At 36.6% G+C, this 16,515-nt stretch overlaps 1 protein-coding gene across 35 annotated transcripts; it reads right to left on the bottom strand.

Annotated features, from left to right (window-relative positions):
- Nucleotides 1-274: 274 nt before the first annotated feature.
- Nucleotides 275-16,091, bottom strand: LOC753378. Of its 35 annotated transcripts, none has more exons than XR_004062830.1 (9): nucleotides 14,876-16,091; nucleotides 14,427-14,513; nucleotides 6,766-7,053; nucleotides 6,139-6,449; nucleotides 5,517-5,824; nucleotides 4,298-4,572; nucleotides 3,671-3,968; nucleotides 3,048-3,358; nucleotides 275-2,731 (listed from the first exon to the last, which is right to left on the bottom strand). XR_004062830.1 is itself a non-coding variant. In XM_030978485.1 (3 exons), the coding sequence occupies exons 1-2, from the start codon at nucleotides 15,995-15,997 to the stop codon at nucleotides 14,487-14,489; spliced, it is 1,149 nt and encodes a 382-aa protein (XP_030834345.1). In that variant the 5' UTR covers nucleotides 15,998-16,091; the 3' UTR covers nucleotides 6,518-7,053; nucleotides 14,449-14,486. The 35 variants fall into 35 exon arrangements, 2 of the variants coding, with proteins under 2 accessions (XP_030834345.1, XP_030834344.1); XR_004062829.1 differs by having other exon boundaries at nucleotides 3,671-3,981; nucleotides 14,449-14,513; XR_004062828.1 differs by having other exon boundaries at nucleotides 14,449-14,513.
- Nucleotides 16,092-16,515: the final 424 nt, after the last annotated feature.

The following is a 16,515-nucleotide window of genomic DNA, read 5'->3' as shown; positions in this document are numbered from 1 at the left end:
TTCTCTACTCTTCACCCTCTCCCTTCCTTCGTCTCACTCCTTCCTTGCCTCCCTCTTTCTCCCTTGCGATGTCTCGATCTATCTCTGCCCTTCTCTTTTGTTATACTCTCTCACCCTCTCCCTATTCCGCCTCTGACTCTCGTTCTCCCTCTATTATGTCTTCCAGTGTTCCCCAATCTTCTTTAACTTTTTCTTCTAACCTTTGTATTCTTGTTTCACCCCTACCATGTACTATAGAGAGAAACATGAAATAAAGTCTATTAGTAAACAGGTCTATTCATTGTTAAATTCATGTTCAAAGCACTAAACAAAGCTTATCAAACCAAAGTCAAAGCTAAATTGCATAGACCTATCTACATGCATGTAAATGACATTCTGCACCAAACTTAACATCACGCTATTTCCTTGGCGATCTAAAAAAGAACCGCAATGCAATATTACAAATGGTAATCACCTATCATCTTCAAACACATTTTAAAAGAAATAAATTTTAAAAACAGCATATCCAATTAAATTTGATATACCAAAATAAAAGCACATACTGAAAAGAGCAGCATTGTACAAATCTCTAAAAAGGGCATTTTAACATGTATATATATTCAACAGAAATGGAATACATATATAAAACAGGTACATAAACAAGATACCTACTGATTATATGAAAGGCCCCCTACATAGCAAGTGAGATATAAGTTCAGATAAACACAATAAAAATAAAACTAAAAAACAATGTACATTATGGATAATCCCTAACAGCCCTATATACCTCTTTGTTACAGCAAGCAAGACACTGCTATGTATAGTGAATGCAGTAGATATTGACAGTTGATCGTAAGGTACCACTATATATGGGGTAAATGTTGCAAATAAACTGACATTATAATCATAATCCAATATTGACTATTCACAAAACAAACTGGATATGTGACCTCTAATGACATAAAATTGTAGTGTACAAACATGTGCCATTGAACCCCAATCTTCTTTAACTTTTCCTTCTAACCTTTGTATTCTTGTTTCACCCCCTACCATGTACTATAGAGAGAAACATAAAATGAAGTACATTAGTAAACAGGTCTATTCATTGTTAACCAAAGTCAAAGCTAAATTGCATAGACCTATCTACATGCATGTAAATGACATTCTGCACCAAACTTAACATCACGCTATTTCCTTGGCGATCTAAAAAAGAACCGCAATGCAATGTTACAAATGGTAATCACCTATCATCTTCGAACACATTTTAAAAGAAATAAATTTTAAAAACAGCATATCCAATTAAATTTGATATACCAAAATAAAAGCACATACTGAAAAGAGCAGCATTGTACAAATCTCTGAAAAGGGCATTTTAACATGTATATATATTCAACAGAAATGGAATACATATATAAAACAGGTACATAAACAACATAAGTTCAGATAAACACAATAACAATAAAAACTAAAAAACAATGTACATTATGGATAATCCCTAACAGCCCTATATACCTCTTTGTTACAGCAAGCAAGACACTGCTATGTATAGTGAATGCAGTAGATATTGACAGTTGATCGTAAGATACCACTATATATGGGGTAAATGTTGCAAATAAACTGACATTATAATCATAATCCAATATTGACTATTCACGAAACAAACTGGATATGTGACCTCTAATGACATAAAATTGTAGTGTACAAACATGTGCCATTGAAAATCATAATCGTGTAATATATGACAATATAACAAATTACAGTGAATTGTCTTTCGCTGTACTACTAAGATCTGTTATCCTGATGTTAAAAAGAAGACAAACAGTAACTGTTATCAATGATATCCATCAGATTCTGTTTCATATATCAGCAACATCAACCAATATAAGAATTACGGTAATGCCAAGATAAGAAGAGTGACATGCATGTATAACTTCTTTTCCCCAAGGAGCATGCATAAGATCTATCTTTACAATATATCACTCAAAACACTGTGTGAATACAAGGATTTACAAACTTACAGAAAAATAAACGTGTTAAATCCCAAAATCTTGCAATGTATGTGCAAAGTTAAAACACAAATGTAATAAAATACATCATAAATGGCGCTTTGTTTCTGCATCCCCCTCTCTCTCTACTATTCACCCTCTCTCTTCCTCTGTCTCAAATAAGATACAACTATAAAGGAATGAGAGCGTAAAAGGAATTGAACAATCAGAAACAAAAACTATCATATAAAAATACATGTAGTTACATGGAAGTGCACACAAAATCCCAAAATATCTTGTGTGGAACAAAGGTATATGTTTACATTGTCATACCAGTAAAAATAAGACTAAAATCACACAGAAACATGGTATCAGAAAATAAATGTAAGAATCAGAGGTGGAAAAATGGACATGAACACACGTTAGTATGAATAAAGAAAAAAAAAGTATGCTGAGCCATACAGAGTGGCATTCAAAATGTCTTGGTCGAGATCGAGGCTACTTGTGCCACAATGCTCTTATGACAGAGCCGTAACCACTCCCCAAGGCCTAGTCTTCGTTGAACCAGGTATCACCGGAGGGCTGAAGTCCTGGGGTGATGTTACCGCTGTGTGTTGGACGATGAGGACAGCCTTCTGACTCGAGGGCGGTAGTTTGTTTGAACTGGTGAGCAAAGGGATATGGTGGTGCACGGTCATTGGTGACTAGGGTTGTAGATAGAAGTGAGCTTTGCAACGTTGCGCTTTGCAGTCATCTGAAGAAGTTATCTGAAGAAGTGAAGTTTAAAAAAATCATTTGAAGATTAGGAATATGAACAGTACTCAATTTTTCTTTCTTAAAAGTGTTAACCTTATTAATGAACGCATTTGACATTAAAAGTGTTCTGTCTATGCAACCCCAATGTAACATTTTCAAAGCAAAAAGATATGTCATAGAATTGCCAATTTACTCCAGGTGTGCCAATTTTGTGGGAATCAACAGTGTAGTGGCCGAGGTCAACCATCTATCCGGAGGAGCTTGAAATAACTCTGTACAGTAGGGTTAGGCTTTTTCAAACATTTTAGTTTGGCAATCTTTCCTTACCCTGTGAAGGTCCTGATACATTACATGTATATGCTGGTGTTCCATACTTCTGCCACAATGCTGTTTTGGTGACAGAGCCGTAAACACTCCCCAAGGCCTAGTCTTCGCTGAACCAGGTATCACCGGAGGGCTGAAGTCCTGGGGTGATGTTACCGCTGTGTGTTGGACGATGAGGACAGCCTTCTGACTCGAGGGCGGTAGTTTGTTTCAACTGGTGAGCAAAGGGATATGGTGGTGCACTGTCATTGGTGACTAGGGTTGTAGAAATGAGCTTTGCAACGTTGCGCTTTGCAGTCATCTGAAGAAGTTATCTGAAGTGAAATAAAAAAAATCATTTGAAGATTAGGAATATAAACAGTACTAAATGTTTCTTTTTTGAAAGTGTTAACATTACTAATGAACGCATTTGACATAAAAAGTATTCTGTCTATGCAACCCCAATGTAACATTTTCAAAGCAAAAAGATATGTCATAGAATTGCCAATTTACTCCAGGTGTGCCAATTTTGTGGGAATCACTAGTGTAGTGGCCGAGGTCAGCCATCTATCAGGAGGAGCTTGAAATAACTCTGTACAGTAGGGTTAGGCTTTTTCAAACATTTTAGTTTGGCAATCTTTCCTTACCCTGTAAAGGTCCCGATACATTACATGTATATGCTGGTGTTCCATACTTCTGCCACAATGCTGTTTTGGTGACAGAGCCGTAAACACTCCCCAAGGCATAGTCTTCGCTGAACCAGGTATCACCGGAGGGCTGAAGTCCTGGGGTGATGTTACCGCTGTGTGTTGGACGATGAGGACAGCCTTCTAAATCGAGGGCGGTAGTTTGTTTGAACTGGTGAGCAAAGGGGTATGGTGGTGCACGGTCATTGGTGACTAGGGTTGTAGAAGTGAGCTTTGCAACATTGCGCTTTGCAGTCATCTGAAGAAGTTATCTCAAGAAGTGAAATTTAAAAAAATCATTTGAAGATTAGGAATATGAACATTACTCAATTTTTCTTTCTTAAAAGTGTTAACCTTATTAATGAACGCATTTGACATAAAAAGTGTTCTGTCTATGCAACCCCAATGTAACATTTTCAAAGCAAAAAGATATGTCATAGAATTGCCAATTTACTCCAGGTGTGCCAATTTTGTGGGAATCAACAGTGTAGTGGCCGAGGTCAACCATCTATCCGGAGGAGCTTGAAATAACTCAGTACAGTAGGGTTAGGCTTTTTCAAACATTTTAGTTTGGCAATCTTTCCTTACCCTGTATATGCTGGTGTTCCTTACTTCTGCCATAATGCTGTTATGATGACAGAGCCGTAAACACTCCCCAAGGCCTAGTCTTTGCTGAACCAGGTATCACCGGAGGGCTGAAGTCCTTGGGTGATGTTACCGCTGTGTGTTGGATGATGAGGACAGCCTTCTGACTCGAGGGCGGTAGTTTGTTTGAACTGGTGAACAAAGGGATATGGTGGTGCACTGTCATTGGTGACTAGGGTTGTAGAAATGAGCTTTGCAATGTTGCGCTTTGCAGTCATCTGAAGAAGTTATATGAAGTGAAATAAAAAAAATCATTTGAAGATTAGGAATATGAACAGTACTGAATTTTTCTTTTTTAAAAGTGTTCACCTTCTTAATAAACGCATTTGACATAAAAAGTATTCTGTCTATGCAACCCTAATGTAACATTTTCAAAGCAAAAAGATATGTCATAGAATTGTCAATTTACTCCAGGTGTGCCAATTTTGTGGGAATCAATAGTGTAGTGGCCGAGGTCAGCCATCTATCAGGAGGAGCTTGAAATAACTCTGTACAGTAGGGTTAGGCTTTTTCAAACATTTTAGTTTGGCAATCTTTCCTTACCCTGTGAAGGTCCTGATACATTACATGTATATGCTGGTGTTCCATACTTCTGCCACAATGCTGTTTTGGTGACAGAGCCGTAAACACTCCCCAAGGCATAGTCTTCGCTGAACCAGGTATCACCGGAGGGCTGAAGTCCTGGGGTGATGTTACCGCTGTGTGTTGGACGATGAGGACAGCCTTCTGACCGAGGGCGGTAGTTTGTTTCAACTGGTGAGCAAAGGGGTATGGTGGTGCACTGTCATTGGTGACTAGGGTTGTAGAAATGAGCTTTGCAACGTTGCGCTTTGCAGTCATCTGAAGAAGTTATCTCAAGAAGTGAAATAAAAAAAATCATTTGAAGATTAGGAATATAAACAGTACTAAATGTTTCTTTTTTAAAAGTGTGAACATTATTAATGAACGCATTTGACATAAAAAGTATTCTGTCTATGCAACCCAAATGTAACATTTTCAAAGCAAAAAGATATGTCATAGAATTGCCAATTTACTCCAGGTGTGCCAATTTTGTGGGAATCAACAGTGTAGTGGCCGAGGTCAGCCATCTATCAGGAGGAGCTTGAAATAACTCTGTACAGTAGGCTTTTTCAAACATTTTAGTTTGGCAATCTTTCCTTACCCTGTGAAGGTCCTGATACATTACATGTATATGCTGGTGTTCCATACTTCTGCCACAATGCTGTTATGACAGAGCCGTAACCACTCCCCAAGGCCTAGTCTTCGCTGAACCAGGTATCACCGGAGAGGTGAAGTCCTGGGGTGATGTTACCGCTGTGTGTTGGACGATGAGGACAGCCTTCTGACTCGAGGGCGGTAGTTTGTTTGAACTGGTGAGCAAAGGGGTATGGTGGTGCACTGTCATTGGTGACTAGGGTTGTAGAAATGAGCTTTGCAACGTTGCGCTTTGCAGTCATCTGAAGAAGTTATCTCAAGAAGTGAAATAAAAAAATCATTTGAAGATTAGGAATATAAACAGTACTAAATGTTTCTTTTTTGAAAGTGTTCACATTATTAATGAACGCATTTGACATAAAAAGTATTCTGTCTATGCAACCCCAATGTAACATTTTCAAAGCAAAAAGATATGTCATAGAATTGCCAATTTACTCCAGGTGTGCCAATTTTGTGGGAATCACTAGTGTAGTGGCCGTGGTCAGCCATCTATCAGGAGGAGCTTGAAATAACTCTGTACAGTAGGGTTAGGCTTTTTCAAACATTTTAGTTTGGCAATCTTTCCTTACCCTGTAAAGGTCCCGATACATTACATGTATATGCTGGTGTTCCATACTTCTGCCACAATGCTGTTTTGGTGACAAAGCCGTAAACACTCCCCAAGGCCTAGTCTTCGCTGAACCAGGTATCACCGGAGGGCTGAAGTCCTGGGGTGATGTTACCGCTGTGTGTTGGACGATGAGGACAGCCTTCTGACTCGAGGGCGGTAGTTTGTTTGAACTGGTGAGCAAAGGGGTATGGTGGTGCACGGTCATTGGTGACTAGGGTTGTAGAAGTGAGCTTTGCAATGTTGCGCTTTGCAGTCATCTGAAGAAGTTATCTCAAGAAGTGAAATTTAAAAAAATCATTTGAAGATTAGGAATATGAACAGTACTCAATTTTTCTTTCTTAAAAGTGTTAACCTTATTAATGAACGCATTTGACATAAAAAGTGTTCTGTCTATGCAACCCCAATGTAACATTTTCAAAGCAAAAAGATATGTCATAGAATTGCCAATTTACTCCAGGTGTGCCAATTTTGTGGGAATCAACAGTGTAGTGGCCGAGGTCAACCATCTATCCGGAGGAGCTTGAAATAACTCAGTACAGTAGGGTTAGGCTTTTTCAAACATTTTAGTTTGGCAATCTTTCCTTACCCTGTATATGCTGGTGTTCCATACTTCTGCCACAATGCTGTTATGATGACAGAGCCGTAAACACTCCCCAAGGCCTAGTCTTTGCTGAACCAGGTATCACCGGAGGGCTGAAGTCCTTGGGTGATGTTACCGCTGTGTGTTGGATGATGAGGACAGCCTTCTGACTCGAGGGCGGTAGTTTGTTTCAACTGGTGAGCAAAGGGATATGGTGGTGCACTGTCATTGATGACTAGGGTTGTAGAAATGAGCTTTGCAACGTTGCGCTTTGCAGTCATCTGAAGCAGTTATCTGAAGTGAAATAAAAAAAATCATTTGAAGATTAGGAATATGAACAGCACTGAATTTTTCTTTTTTAAAAGTGTTAACCTTATTAATGAACGCATTTGACATAAAAAGTATTCTGTCTATGCAACCCCAATGTAACATTTTCAAAGCAAAAAGATATGTCATAGAATTGCCAAATTACTCCAGGTGTAAAGGGCCTCCTTCTTTTTTTTCAAAAAAAACAGGACGCTAAACATGTTTTATTTTTTATTTGGCCTTACAATAAATATCAAAATGCAATCTTAACAGCTTCATGGTAACTATAATATGTAGGGATGACCTCTGTTTCCAATAAATCTAGTCCCTTGCTGTACACATGATCTATCAATGTCCCCTTCTCAGTAGTACCATTAACAACATGCTGTTTGTAACCTTTATTACACATCAGCTTGTTTACCTGTGAAGAACCTTTAAACAAATCCTCATTAAAATCTCCCATCACAATACACCTAATGCTTCTTTTGTGTAATGCATCTAGCAAATTGTCTAATGATTCACAGAATGATTTGATACTATATGATGGAGGTCGATAAACAACTGAAATCACAACAGAAACTGGTTTGGTGACAAGAATTGCAATAAACTCTAAGTTGTCGACAGATATGTCTAATCTACTTGAATATGTATTCTTGATATACATTGCAACACCTCCGTGCGATTGTTCTTTGAGTACATTTCCAACTCCAGAATTACAGTATGAAAGATGTCGTGGCTGATGATAAAATCGAAAGTTATCTAAAATAACGTCACAGAGATCATCATCATTAATCCATGTTTCGGTCAAGCAAATACAATCTACATTCACAAATTGGCACTGGGATTTGAAATCGATAAAATGCTGTTTTAATCCTTGTACATTTTGCATTACCAAAGAAAAGTTATAATCGTGAATATCTTCAGAAGTTTCATTCTCGATAAACGGCTTCATAATCTCAATGCGTTCTTTAATTTCTGGATTACAATATATACGTTTAGGATCGAAATGTTCTATCACAAGTCCAGATAACGAAGTAACGCGACTAAGCCCAACATATGCCTGTCCAGATTGAAATACATTTTTTAATGATACAACAGCTTTGTCTAATGTCGAACCTTGTACTTTATGAATTGTGCAAGCATAAGCAAGCTTAAGTGGAAATTGTTTTCTCACATATTTCTTACCAATGGATTCTTGAGACATTTCGATTGAATGAATACCAATATCGGCCTTCTCAAAATTAACTTTGATGCAAACTGGATTCAAATTTGTATGATCCGTTATTATTTCTGTTACATTTCCGAAACATCCATTTGTCAGGCCTTTACTAACATCAATGTTTTTGAGCAGCATCACTCTAGCATTAACTGCAATCCACAGATAAGGAGGCAACTGGGTTTTCTTCTTTGTATAAGGTTTTTCCCGTATTTGATTTCCTTTTTTAACATCTTTGTCCATGTCTTGTGCTTTTACGCATATCACATCTCCACATTTTGTATGCAATAATTTCTTGTTCCAAGCATCTACTTCATTGTTACATGCATAGATATGCAGAGCATTTTCACATTCTTCACCAGTCTCGCAGGACTTGAGCATTGCTAGGTCTTCATCACAGAGAATCTCTTCCCCTTGTTTTACACGTAATCTATTTAAGAGAAAAGCGAATTGGGTATCGTCTTTTTGTCTCATAATGTCTTCAAGTTCTACTTTCTTGAAATTAGCATTCCACAATGCACCATTGAGTGTGTCTTTATATAAAGGAGTTCCTAAGACTGGAGGTAACTGATACATGTCTCCCACAGCAATAACTGAAACACCAGCAAAAGCAGTTTGATCTCGTGATTGTTTTATTTGTCGTAGGCGGCCGTGAATGTAAGACATCATCTTTTGATCTACCATTGATACTTCATCTATGATTAAAATTTGCAATTCAGCCAGCTTATTTCGAAGGACACTTATTTTCTCATCACTCAGCGGTTGATACAGTACTTGTGCATTGATTGGAATAGAAAGAATACTATGTATAGTATGGCCATTGATATTGTATGCAGCTACTCCGGTTGGAGCCATTTTCAATACTGAGACATCATCAGGATGTGGCAACATTCGGGCTAGTATACGTGTTGCTTCATAGTAAAGACATTTGATCAAATGACTCTTTCCAGTGCCAGCACCTCCAGTTAGAAACATATGAAACGGTTCGACCGATTTTCCATTTACTCTATCTAAACACCACTGTCGTATTTTGTAAAAAACACTCTGTTGCTTCTCATTCAAAGACCTCATCAAAGAATGTCCATCTTGTTTGGAAATTTTTACCGAACGTAGTTCGATGCTATAGTCATCTTTTTTCGGTTCATTCTTTAAATCTGGGATATCAAGATCTCCATCACAATCTTCGACATCTACATTTTCTTTGGGATGTTCAAGTCGCTCTACTTCCTTTTCCGGACATAAAAGACCCCATGCATCTTCGTGTGGACCAAATTTGTCAAGATGCTCCTGTGCATGATCAATTGCATCGGCGTTCATTTCAAACTTCTTTCGGTTAGTACAGACAATTGACCAGACTTTCTCCAATTCACGTCCACATATTTTCACAGAACCTGTCTCGTAGAACTCTTCATGTGTTTCAAATGTTGGGGGCTTTAATTGTCCATCTTCAAAATATGGCAGAAAGAGTTGCAAAATGCTCAAATAATATTTTTCGGGTGAGATAATGGGTGAGAATCGGGGATATCTTACAACTGCATCTCCCGTACGAGTACGCTTCTGAATATACCCCAGATCGTTATCTAATTTAAAGACATTTTTACTTCTTGTACTTGGCTTTTGGGATGCAGTTAAGATTCTATACTGAGAACAAAACGTTGCAAGACACATATCACTGAATTCTGCGTTTCTAGGTCGAGCTTTGTATCTGTCGAGCTTGCTAGGCATCCAAACATTCTCATCATCATCATTATCGTTATCTGGTCTGCTTTTTATAACGCTTAATGGTAAACTCATTCTGACAGGGTCGGGTCCAACAGGAATGAATTCCACTTTCCTAGAACATTCTTTCAATCTGAGACTGCAAACACGATAGACGCTTTCTTGAGCAGACACTTCACGATTTTGCATGTACACCTGGCCAAGTTTTTTCATGCTTTCCTTTGCGTTTTCATTTCCCTCTTTCATTTCTGATAGTGTATGACTCAATAGCATTCCGATTTCTCGTTCAGCTTTTGACATGTAGGATACAATATAAGCCACGCATGCAAATACATTTGTTACAAACTGCAAATCCATGTTGGCATTCCAGCTTCTTAGTAGACTTGGATTAAACTGATTTACCCATACATCTTGTATTTCTCTTTTGATGATTATACTTTGTTGTGATGCTAATTCATTATGTGCATTCTCAAATTGATTTTGTGTAATGCCAAGCTTTTCAAAGAGATGGTTTACACTGTTGTACTCGATTCCATTGGATAATGCATCTTTAACTGACTTCAACAATTTCTCTGCATCATCTTTAATCTTTTTAGAAGCTTTAATTTGATCATTGTCCTTTCCCTTATTTTGCACTTTCCCACAATCTTTAGCTGGAATCTCTTCAACAGGTGTTACAATGAATGTTTTTTCAGATGGTGGTCTTGGGAAATTAAATCTACACGCTTTTCCCGTTTTTGTGCAAGATTTAGAATGTTTCTTACTGTGTTGTTGGACCTTGCTCACTATTTCATGTAGTTCTTGATCTTCCTTTTCATCCGGTTTCTGGCAAGAAATGTATTTATCTACGAATTGTACGACATCATCATCTTTATCGATACCCAACTGTGGAGCATTTTGAACCCAGAACAAGGCATGAATGTGAGGGGAACCACGGGCTTGATACTCTACTCTCCAAAATGAATCAACTACTTTACCAATCGGTGCAGCGGGAGATAAAATAACTCTCTTCATAAAAGTGTGAAATCTTTTATCAAACATTCTGGCAACTGTTACTGGATTTGATCTTAAAAGATTACATTTTTCTGTATAGTCTAATTCACTCGATTCCCTGGTGTCTCCTTTTTGTCTAAGCAATGTATTCATTAATTCTGGCCATCTCATATCGGCAGATGAGAAAGAAGCAAACCATGTCGGCTTTCCAAGCTGTCGTACCATTGCGAGAACATCTTTTTGTGTCTTTTGCCAGAATGGAGGTGTTCCACGAATTTGCTTTAAAAATTTATAGCCCTTGTCTGATTTTAGTATTTTTTTAACTTTCTCTGCATCTTTCAAATCTGAGGCAGTTATTGAAGACGAATCATCTTTTTTGTTTGGACTTTGCCTTAAAGCGATAGAAACTTGTGATATAACCTGTTGAATTTCATAAATATATTGTGCATAAAAGATGTAATCTGTATTCTGAGCAAATCTGTTGTCCACGTGCATCAGTCGGTTATGGAGATAACGTCCTAATGTTATTTTTTCATCTCTTCTATCATGGAATGTTGGTTGACCTTTAGGAAATAATACTGGGAAACATTTGGCCTCATTGCTTTCATCTTGTAGAATTGATACAGGGCTTCTTCCTTCACAAGGAGCACAACATATTATGTCTTCAAAATACTGATCTAATATTTCCTGTCCAATATCTACTGGCTGGAGACACGAGTCTAACTGAATACCGCGTAATCGTTCTTCCATATCGTCTTCAGTGTCCTTGTCATTTATTTTTTTGTGTAGTTTACTGTTGTCTTGCATGTTTTCATTAGTATTTTTGTCTTTGGACAAAATGTAATCAATTTGTTCTTCCATTTCCTTCCAATATTTTGCTAAACGAGCTTTACCACCGATTTCCACTGCTTCTTCCTTTTCATTATCTTTTTCATTTCGTTCAAGTGAGTTTTCCCATTTATCATTTACTGTAACATCAAAATACCACTTATTATTTGCTTTTAAATACTGCAGAGCATTAAGCAAGTTAGATTTATCTACAAATTTGTACTCATAATAGCTTTTGTACGACAATTTTCGTTTGAGTTTAACACGGATCAATTGATCTTCAGTCTGTGGTCTTGGCAACATATCTACTGTTTCATAAGTGTTTGAAGGCACGCACACGACTGGGCCATGGACTCCATTTTGACCACCTTTAGGCAAGGCCATTAACTTCATGAAAGGAATATTCAATGCAATCAAATGCTGTTCTAAATTGTTCAGATTGGCAAGTTCTTTTGGAACTTCATGTAGTTGTAAATTGTTCATATTTGCTTCTGCAGGTACTTTTCCAGCTTGCAATTTTCTATGACAGGTGAAGCATATCCATAGTGACGATCTGGCTGACTGGCCTATTAAACATTTTGACCGGCATTCTGAATTGCAAACATGCAAATATTCTTCACTTATGCATGTCTGAATTTTATAATTACTCTTTTTACATTTCAATACTTGGTTCTCAAAGAGAAGTTTTAAGCATACACAGCACACATATTCTGGGCCATGAGAAATTATCTTTCTAAATTCTTCAAGTACAATATCAAACTCGGACAATTTTACCGTTCGAAGTACAGACCTTTTTCGATTTTGTTTTATTACATTTTGCCTATATTTTTCAATTCTTTTATATTTCATTTTTAAGCTCATCAATTTCTTTTCCTTAAATTCGTTGCCTTTATATCTAATTTTGGACAATGTTTTCATATTTGCCTTTTTTGTATGTTTAAATTGTTGATCGTTGCAATATAATTTCTTCATTTGTTTTTTCATGATATCTTGTTGTTTTTCCTTAAAATTTTCATCGTTGCGATATAATTCCTTTATTCGTTTTTTCATGATATCTTGTTGTTTTTTCTTAAAATTTTCATCGTTGCGATATAATTCCTTTATTCGTTTTTTCATGATATCTTGTTGTTTTTTCTTAAAATTTTCATCGTTGCGATATAATTCCTTTATTCGTTTTTTCATGATATCTTGTTGTTTTTTCTTAAAATGTTTGTTGTTCAAATATTTACTTCTTAATTTGCTTTTATGCATTCGTTTAAATAGTTCATCATGCTGGTATTTACTTCTTACTCTACTCTTGTGCATTCGTTTAAATAGTTCATCATGCTGGTATTTACTTCTTATTCTACTCTTGTGCATTCGTTTAAATAGTTCATCGTTCCAATATCTATTTTTCATTTTAATCCTCATAGCTGTTTTAACATTTTCTTTGAATCCTTCATTTCTCAAATATTTTTGTTTATTTCCATACAAAATTTTCTTTTTATAACGTGAATCAAAATGATATTTGGTTTTCATCATATTTAGCTGTATGTTCCTGAAATTTGAATCCTCTTCATACATTTCTTTTTGCCTTTTTTTTACTTCATTTATTTTTTCTATTTTGTAGGTTAAATCATTTTGATATTTATTTTTCATTTTAATTTTTTTCATTTGCGCATTGTGAATACACTTTTCCTTTTTCTTAATGATTTCATCTTTGGCCAGGGCTCGTTTTTCTCTCATTTGCTGTCTCATGCGCTTCCTTTTTTGATTAGAACTTTGTCTATTTTTACGTTTTTTCTTTCCATGGTCTACATTTCTAACATGAACTTCTCCAATTACTATTAATTCATCATGACTATCAGCACATTCGCTTGCATCAATTCTTAAGCTGTCGTTCTCATTCATTTTTAGCAATTTGGTTTTTCGAATTTCCTTGCCAAGGTCGACATCAACGTTTGCATCGCTTTCGAGGTTACTCCATTTTCGTTTTCTGCTTAAGATAGAGTTGGAATTCTGAACTTTGTTCACTAAATTTAATCTATCAGAGTCATTCCCGGATTTAGTACAATTTTTGGAATCTCCTTTTTGTTCATTTTCATATTCTGTATTTATAGAGTCATTTCCGTTCAGAAGACAACTATTATTTAGCTGGGATTCTTTTAATTTGGTTAAGCCAATTGTCACACTCTTCAGTTTCAATTCCTGACCGTTATAATGTACATCATGAATGATTGTTTCATTTGCTTCTTCAGGGAAGAGAAATACATTTGGGTTATCAATCATCTTTTGTGGGTGCTGACCGTTATAATGTACATCATGAATGATTGTTTCATTTGCTTCTTCAGGGAAGAGAAATACATTTGGGTTATCAATCATCTTTTGTGGGGAAACACTCTCATCCAATATTTGAACTTCATCAAAGCTTTCACAATGTATGGAACATCCAGAGCTTCCAGACTGACTTTCACTGTGCGTATTTGACGAAGGAATTGGATTACAAACAAAATCCTGTAACTGTGGATAGCCTTTCAAGGTTTCATTCTTACCGGAAGTTGCTTTAGCACATACACTAGTTACTTCATATTCGGTGTGCAGGGGGCATCCCATTGATTTTGCTAACCTCATGCAATGCTTGTACACACCTTGCCAGCTTTGAGTACGAAGTACAACACTGTGTCCGTTACAACTCAGGAAACCTCGACTGCTTCTGGAATGTGAATCAAATATAAAGAAACCATCTTGACCAGATAATACAATGAAAGTACTTCTAGCAAATGTCACAAAACATGCATCAGAATCAGTACAGAGTTCTTTTTCGAGTGCTTGCTTCAATGTCATCGAAAGAGACTGGGCCAATATCAATTCATCTCCATCTAACAATCCAGTGACTGGTTCACGGCGTACTATGTTAAACAATTCATTGTACGCATCCAAATATTCAAATAGATCAGATATCAATAAGTATTGGTTGTCGAGTGAAGTGGATCGCCGTATGTAACAGTATAATTCATTACCGTTATTCAAAATCCTGTCTAGATCTGTACTTTTCCAATCATTGACATTTTTTACCTTGCTATACAACAGTGCAGAAAGTGAATTGGTAACACACTGCTTTCCACTTAAGTCACCAAATCTTGTATCACCTTGATTGAATGTCCCTTGGGCAACAAGCGTTATTTGTGTATCGACTCTCGTGCATTTGTCTTTGTGATCACTTTTAAGGGTTTCGTCCTTGGTGTTACGTTCGTTGTGAACGACTGATTCAGACTGATTACTTGCACACTGTTCATATGTCATGTCAAAAAGATTTGCAGTACCTTTCCTCTCATCGTGATTTATCGTACCAGTCTCCAACGTGAGCCTACGTTTTTTTCCCTTTGGATCAACATGGTTTTGAAATGTTTCAGGAGACTTATCCACTACTTCATCAATTTCTTCCTCTATCTGCGACTTGGATCTACACTTCTTGAACACATGCTTTACTTTAACATCAGCCTGAATTGATGGACATGGCAAAGTTCTCTTTGACGTTCTATCTTCTTTAGTTGTTCTTGTCTGTTCCAATGAATTGAAATTGACAAAATCTACAGATTCAACAACATTAAAATGAACATTTCCTGTGTACAGTATATAAATTCCCTTATCAGATGTTACAATATTTATTCTTCCAGGTTTCTTTGCAGAGAACAATTGCCAACATGGTACTTGGTCATTGTATGAATAAATATCAGTATCGATTAAATTTGCTAAAGCGCTAATTTCAGTGTCTGTAGCCCACGTTCCGTCTTCCTTTATTCTACGTTTCAAAACATATTCTCTGACTGTTCTATATTCTTGCCTCAATGTATTACTAAACATGTCCTTGGTTTGCAATAAATGTTTCACAGTGGCATTTCTTAAAATTGCATGATTATGCTCAGTTCCAGAAATTACATAGGAAATTGCACGAAAGAAACAATTGCCATCACCAGTAATTTGTTTACTCTGTAAAGGAACTCCAATAGAGCTATTTCTATCTAACCTTGAATCACAGCCTTTGCCTATATATCTGATATTCAGTTTTGAACAAATGTTCTGTTTGTCATTATTCTGGAGGGGTACAAATTTGAAATCTTTATCAGGTCTATCACGTAATCCAAGATCTGCTACAAATTCAACTTCTGTTTCTGTTTCATCAGTACATGTGTACATATTAGCATCTATTGCCTTTTCAATGTCTTCATCTTTGATATTTGAATCTGAAGAAGATTCTAAAGGATTCCTTGAATGAGCATGATCATTAAATGACATATCAGTATCATTGTCTGTACCATCTTTTACTGTATCAAAGCTTCTATTCTTCAGGTCATTGTCAAACACTGCATCTTCTTGTACACCATCTGAAACATCTGAAAAATCATTTTTCATCATATCATCATTTTCCAATACCGATTCACAGACATTGTCTACTGGTTCATTTATGGGCATATCTTTTGGTCTATCACTAACATTCAAAGGCATATTGCGTTGTGGTAAAACACTTCTATCGAATAAATCACATCCAGGACTTGTGTCTGTATCACTATCAGATTCTAAACAATTTCTTGCACACGAACGTTTCACTGGTATGTGAACATCACTGCCACTATCATCGTCTGTTTCAATTTCCCTATTTTCATCAAAATTTGATTTCAACAGATTATTCTTTGAATCGTCCTGCACAACTCCAT

This window comes from Strongylocentrotus purpuratus, unplaced genomic scaffold (genome assembly GCF_000002235.5).
Source record: "Strongylocentrotus purpuratus isolate Spur 01 unplaced genomic scaffold, Spur_5.0 spur5_scaffold_1, whole genome shotgun sequence".
NCBI lineage: Eukaryota > Metazoa > Echinodermata > Echinoidea > Camarodonta > Strongylocentrotidae > Strongylocentrotus > Strongylocentrotus purpuratus.
Note: the sequence above shows the minus strand (reverse complement) of the source record. Positions and strands in the feature narration are given on the sequence as shown.